Source organism: Drosophila obscura, unplaced genomic scaffold, assembly GCF_018151105.1.
Source record: "Drosophila obscura isolate BZ-5 IFL unplaced genomic scaffold, ASM1815110v1 contig_200, whole genome shotgun sequence".
Classification (NCBI taxonomy): Eukaryota; Metazoa; Arthropoda; class Insecta; order Diptera; family Drosophilidae; genus Drosophila; species Drosophila obscura.
In genome coordinates, this window is record NW_024542791.1 from 3,445,766 (window position 1) to 3,452,682 (window position 6,917).

Below are 6,917 nucleotides of genomic sequence, written 5' to 3' on the forward strand. Positions count from 1 at the left end.
ATGTGTGAACGAGTCTTACAGTAGCACATAAATTTATGGGATTTCTAAACCACCTTCTTCGTTGAAATTCCAATGAAATTCCAGTGAAAGTGGAACCCGGAACTGTGCCGTATGTTGCTGTCCCCCCCCCTGCTGCCATATGGCGCACTGTCCGGTTTGGGGTTGGTGTTGGTGTCGTCTAGGTGTGCGCTCTCAACCAGCTTAAGGCGCTTACTCTGTCACCTGACTAACACACAAACACACACACACAGTTACAGCAATACCTATATCATAGTGTGGATGTGTGGAATTCCTTTCCTTGCGCTCACTCACTCACTCTCTCCATTTCTGTGTAATTTTGTTGGCCCCCGCCTGAGTGCTTTTCGCCCCGACCCAAATAGGGGGCAAGACATTTGCCATTTTAAAACAATGTTACAAGGAGTCCGGTCCAGCTTTGGTGGGACCTCTGGCCCTCACTGTGTTCCATTCCATTGAGAATTCTGGGACACAACTCTAGGTGAACTCTATTTCATTTTGTTTTTCCTACAAAATATTTGACAATTTTTGTCGACTTTTGCGAAGATTGCAGGCCCGGGCGAGGTGAAATTTTTTGAGCTGTAATAAGCAGCTTACAAAAAAAACAATCTCCAAGGCACAATCCCTAAGATACAAAGTCGGCATCCTCCTGCCAACCGAGTCGGTTGTTATAAATTGGGAAAAGGAACATAATGCCTTGTGGTCTTATATTTTCTTTTGGATGGGATGGGAGGGGATTGTTAATGTGATGAGGTATTTTCTTGTTGAGCTTTTATTTTTTGCGGTCATTTAATCAGCTGTATATACATATATTATGCTTGAAGTGGAAAATACTCGTATGAGTGGGCGGATATGAAAGGAGATGCTACATTAGACGGGAAGCTATTAATATATGCATGATATTTATAGGCATACATGCACATACTCGTACATATTCATATGTATGTATAATAAATTGGCAATTTCATGGTTAGCTTAAGTTAATGGAATTCCAAGGATTTTCGGCATCGTTGGGCAACAATAAAATGAAACATCTGTAGTTCAGTTGAAGGTCCCAAGTACCTTAAATATTTTAAGCTAATATATTAAAGACAAAATTTGATGGAGCAAAGATATATGTATACTTCTCATCCCACAAGTTAGATGTTTCAGTGGTTTAAAGCCTTAATTTACCCAACCCCCAATCCCAGGCTAATCGCGCACTTACAAGCGACAAAGCTGCAAAAGTAAGAAAAATATCCCAACAGGCAATCAGTGGCAGGCAGGGGCCACAGCCACAGACTCTCGTGAAGCTAGGGCATAAATTGCAGCTGCGACCAACTCAATCATCCGACAAACATTGTAGTAGTACATACATAGTACTCCCAAGGACTGCTTGCTGACTGAGATACGTATCTAGTAAATGGTTCAAAAACAAACACACACACACACACACACACTTGTGTTTGGCTTTTTATACGCTGGCTCTTGTTTATAGCGCATTTTGCTGAAACAAAGCAGCCTTCCGGAACATTGCACAATAAAATGGCAGCAGCAGCAGCAGCAGCGCCGGCAACAACAAGTTGCAAACTCAAAAATAGAGCACCAAAATAGGCGACAAACTGAGCTTGATGCTCTGGCGCTTCCTGCCCCCTGCTACAGTCTCTCGGAACTTCTCCCGCAAATTGATTTTGATAACATGCCACCATGCTCCTCTCATCCCATCCCTATCCTCCATTCTGCTTGCCCGGAGAATCTTGCAGCAAATACAAATTCTATGGCTAAATGGCTACGACTGTGGAATACCCACTTACCATTTTGGATTTGAACTAAGGTTTGGTAACTAAGGCCCTGCCAAATATAAGCGCTCTATCTTAACAATTTTAGAAGCCATACCCCAGGCATTTCCGCATAGAAATTGAAGGGATAAATTCTTTTATGTGAATGTCACAAACAACCGCAGGAATAGCGCATACCCCTTGCACTATCCCTGGCATAAACTGAAATAAAAAGTAGAAAAGTAAGCGTCACATTTTGTTTTACTCGTCACTTGTCAGGCAGTAAAAGCAAATTACTTAAAGTTCATTGCTTTAAGCGATGGGGCGGATGTTGGATGCTGGATGCTGGATACTGGACATTGTGTGGTGATGCTGCAGGAGGCAGGGGGTTGGACTGTGACGGGATTTGATGGCCAGGAGAATGATGCCGTTGGATGCTGATGGGTGATGGACGATGACGTCGACGGCCCAACGGTGCCTTGCCTGCTTTCATTTCATTCTTGTCTGCCTCCTGTCCTGCAGAACTCTCAACTACCGTGGATTGTTCTGCGGCAGCAGATCTAATCAGCATACCTTTTGGTTCACGGACATTCAACTTAATGGTTAACGTTTAAGAGACATTTTTGTTTATCTTAAATGATGGCCAGTACGGAAATTGTACAATAAACACAATTTGTTTGTGGAAAATTAAACATTATATACATAGATAATATTAGATGTATAATTTCGGAAATTTAATATTTATTTTATATGCAACGTCTAAAAATTAATGCAAGATTTCTTCGGTGTCATCTTAGTACATGTTTTTGTATGACTATTTCAGTGTTGATGGGAGCAGACCAATAGACAATTTTCAACAGATTTTTTTTAAGTCCTAATCAATGCCAAATCGGTGTTCAAATTTATCATATTTAAGAAATATTACGTTTTGTTGCTTAAATGTTTTGTTGCTTAGAACAATTGCCGCTGGGCATATTCATCAACTTTCTGGTGAAACTTCTTGTTGCACTGCCAGGCAAAGATAATCACTTGGTTCAAGTTATCCTCCATTATTGTTGCAGTTTGGTTGTAGCTTTTCATGGCATCCAGAGCAAAAGCCTTCAATTTTTTCGACACATTTGGGGCATACTGTTCCATGACTTCGATTTGTAATGCCCAACTGCCGTTGAAGTATCCGTTTGCCCATTCAAAGATGTTCGATGCATCGCTCATCAGCTGCCGCAAGAGATCCTCAATCATTTGAGTTAATATCACGACATAGGGATCCACATATTTCTCATAGCATTTGATGCCACGAGCGCTTGCAACCACGGCCACATTGCAGCCCTTCTGCAGATGTGGCAGTAGTCCAGCGTTGGTCAGAACTTTTCCTGTGGCCGATTCCGCAAATATTCCATGGCCATTGAGCGCAGTGTCATAGTAAAGGGCAATGGAAGCCATCAAAATTATGAAGATGCAGCTCCATTTACATTTCGATGTAATGCGATGCATTTTTGTAATTGATTTTCACTTGAATTTTATGATAAATTTGAGCAGATAATCTGGTCGCTTACTTGTAGACTTGTGCTCATATTTTTATGAATAGAATACAGTGATATGAATAGACATTTTTCAATGTGAACTTTGTTTTTTTTTATTCACTCAACGAGAATATATTTGCCAGTGTGTTCATCCCAGCCTCTAGTGTACTTTCTGGCAACTTCTTACATTAAATGAAGAGGTTTCCCATTCACATTTCACAATTTCTATACTTCCAAATCAAAATCCAATAAACTGTTAAAAAATCTGTGCTCCTTCTCGATACATCCATCAATCTGCAGCGTAGATTTTCTTGAAATCAAAGCAAATTGATGAAGCGACTTGCATCAATTGTGGAAATCGTATAGAAATTGATTGTCAGGCACTTGACCCAAACATTTATATACTTCTTCCATACATTTTCCCTACTGCGAGTATTTTGTCCAACAAATCGATCAATTTTGAGCGAACCCCCAAGGACAATCTCTGGACCCATGCATTTTTTTTGGGACAACTTTACATAGATGATTGGGCACAGAGAAATTTGTTTTTTTTTGTCCTTTTATTGTTAAAGCGAATAAGGATTTTGCCTGCCAAAGTGTCTCTGTCTGTGTGTGTGTGTGTATGTGTGTGGGTGGGATTATATTCTCTGAGAGTTGTCATCCCTTTTGGGGGCATTTTTATTGATCCCTCGGGAGCCAGAGACAACGGGCACACACACACACCTAACACGACTTGTGTTTGACATAAATTATGTCAATCGCTGGCAATTTGTTGGGGCATTAAATGGGTGAGAATATTGGGGTGAAGCGTAGGATTTGTAGGGACAGGAAACTGCCTGTCAAACTGCATAATTAAAGGACCGAAAATGCGCTTAGTGGCGCCTACAAAAAACTGTGTCACGGGCACACCAAAACTTTGCTCTCATTCCCATTCGCACCTGTCTTTTGGTTGTTTAATTATGCAAAAGTAGGCGGTGTAGGTGTTTCAGGTAAGAAAAAGCGACAACTTTTCTTGAGCTTTTAAAACAATGTTCCCCGTGTGGGGAATAGCTGCTAGATAAAAGTAATATATGTTGAGAACAAGTTTAAATGAATTTTCTTCCACCACAGACACACGCACACACGCACACTTGTGCATGATTTAGAGGACAGAGACGGAGAGCTGAAAGCCAATAAATCAATGACAAAGCCAGTGGAAGGCGCCCCACAAGGGGAGAACAGCCCTACGTTGAGTGTGCGGATGGTTGTGGGTGGGGGGATGGGTGGAAAAAGTTCAAGGCCATAATCCCATTTGATGCCGCCACAAATACGCCAATCATGTCATACATAATGTATGATTCAGCCGCACTTCTGCGGCTCCTCCTCATGAAGAACCGATGAAGAAGCAATTTCAATGCTTTTGCAAAATTGTCTGCCCGCAAAACGCTGCTTCTAGCCAACAGGTCCCATCTACTATTCGCTCGTAGCCAATTACAAAAATTTAGCACGCTTGAAAACCGAAACTAGCATGTCCAAAAAAAACTTGTGGGCAAAAAACGAAAAGCGAAACTTTTCCCATTACCAAGGAAAACTGCCAAAGTACTGCTGCGCAAAGAGCCAGCGTCAAGAGCCTTGAAATCGAAAAGCCAAAAACCCAAAAACCGAAACCCAAGCCCAAGTTCAAGCGACCGAAACAGCCTGAAATGTTCTATATGAAAATTTTTGTATGTAGTCTGCTGTTCAAATGGAATCACAACAAAACTCTAATTGAGTTTTGGCCAAGTTAAAACGCTTCAAAATGGTAGAAAAACAAAAAGGGGGCAGCTATGGACGGAAAATGTTTTTAGATAAAATAGAATTGCTCGAGCAGCAGATGTTACAAATAAAAAAGCAAAGAGGCAAACTTTCTTTGTAAAATATATTCAAATGAATTCTAACCTGGACATAAGGAAATGTTAGCCAAAGAATTTTTAAAGATTGAGTATATTTTTATACATTTTTGACTGTTGGAATGTTCAAGATGAGAGACTTTTATGCAAAGCAGATTTATCGCAATTCTTTTTTGCTAATTCTTCACAGCAATGTTCTAGCACTTATTGTTGTTTTGTGACTGGGGGCGATCTGTGTGTAACTGATAAATATATTCTTCTTCATAACTCAATTACTTTCAGGCGCTCAGTTTCCAAATTTCGTTTGCTTTTCTGCAGTTCAATAGCTCTGTTTGCCACGTGATTTCGGCTAAGTACCCCCACTCTGCGGCAGGTTAAAATTATGTTTGTAATAATTTCATAAATTTCTCTTTAGCTCTGCATATAGTTTAAGTTGTTGAGAGTTTACGCTTTTGCTATGCCTGATTACAGATAGAGAAATTTATAAAGGGACAGAGAATGTGCACAATTATGCCAGACTTTATTTTAGAGAGAATTTAGTTTCCGTTCCGCACAAACTTCGAGTGAAATTCGTTCCAGACAACAGCCCAATTCTGGGCATACTTTATCTTCCCATTCCTTACGATATATTTTATGTCTCTGTTTTATTTTGTTTAGTTTTCATTCAACATTCACTCATAATATTCTAATGTCTTTATAGATAGGACCATGCTTTAATCGTCCATTAATTTAAACTGCTTTTTGATGAAGGCAATCCGCACAAGTCACAAAATAAACGCTAATTCTTATGTTCCCTTTTTGTGATTTGTTGGTCGTTTCCCGTCGAAATCAATAAATGTAATCAGTCAACCCACAAAACAATTAACAAACATCCACAAAGAAAGCAACCAAAAAAAAATCACTGATTGTTCAGATGGACAGATACAAATGAAAAAGAGACAGCGAGAGAGAAAATAAAAGTCAGGGGAAAATACTCCCAAAGGGGTTTTTTTGGTAACTAACTTTTGCTTTTTGTCTGCTGCTAGTAGGCCTCCTGCGTCCTGCGTGACAGAGTGATTATAAATAATGCAGAGAAATCGATTTATTGACTTACAAAAAAAATTTTCCAACTCAATGAGTGACGCAGGAGAAGGGTAAAACCAGACAGAACTCCCAAAAAAAAAAAAACAAAAAGGACGCCAACGCCGCAGCCAGCCCGAAAGTATGCCGCAATAAAATGACAAAAACAAAAGACACCAAGAGAGAGAGAGAGAGTGGCAGAGAAAAACGATGCAAAGAAGGGGAGGGGAGGAATAATCAAGAAGACCGAAGAAAAGAACAAGAACAAGAACAAGAAATGACCATTTTATGAAGTGTTTAATGGATGTTAAGTGAGTGTGTGTCTGCGTATGTGTGTGTGATAGATGTGGTTATGGTATGAGTGTTTCCCACAAATACATATACATATGTATCTGTGTGTGTGTGTGTGTGTTATCTATTGAACGCTTGGCTAACCACATAACCAGAAGCAGAATCAGAACACCCGGACAACATTCCAGTGAGAACAACTTTGACTTTGCTCTGGTTTTGCCTTTTGGGGGGGGAAATTAAATGGATTTTTTATGTGTTTCCTCTACGCTTGGGACATAATTGTATTCCAATTGACTTGGGCCACCACAAAATCAAACACACGCGTACGCCGCAGAAGTTCAGCTCTCGAGGAAGAGTGATTCATTTGCATCAATCTAATAGAACCAATCGATCCAATCGGGCGGTGT

The 6,917-nt window shown here is 40.2% G+C and overlaps 1 protein-coding gene across 1 annotated transcript; it reads right to left on the reverse strand.

Moving 5' to 3' along the window:
• Positions 1-2,723: 2,723 nt before the first annotated feature.
• On the reverse strand, positions 2,724-3,263 carry LOC121404420. Its single transcript, XM_041593840.1, has one exon. The coding sequence runs from the start codon at positions 3,261-3,263 to the stop codon at positions 2,724-2,726; it is 540 nt and encodes a 179-aa protein (XP_041449774.1).
• Between the last annotated feature and the right edge of the window lie 3,654 nt (positions 3,264-6,917).

Excerpts from the sequence above, each read along its gene's own strand:
- LOC121404420 (XM_041593840.1), bottom strand. The coding sequence starts at position 3,263 with ATGCATCGCATTACATCGAAATGTAAATGGAGCTGCATCTTCATAATT.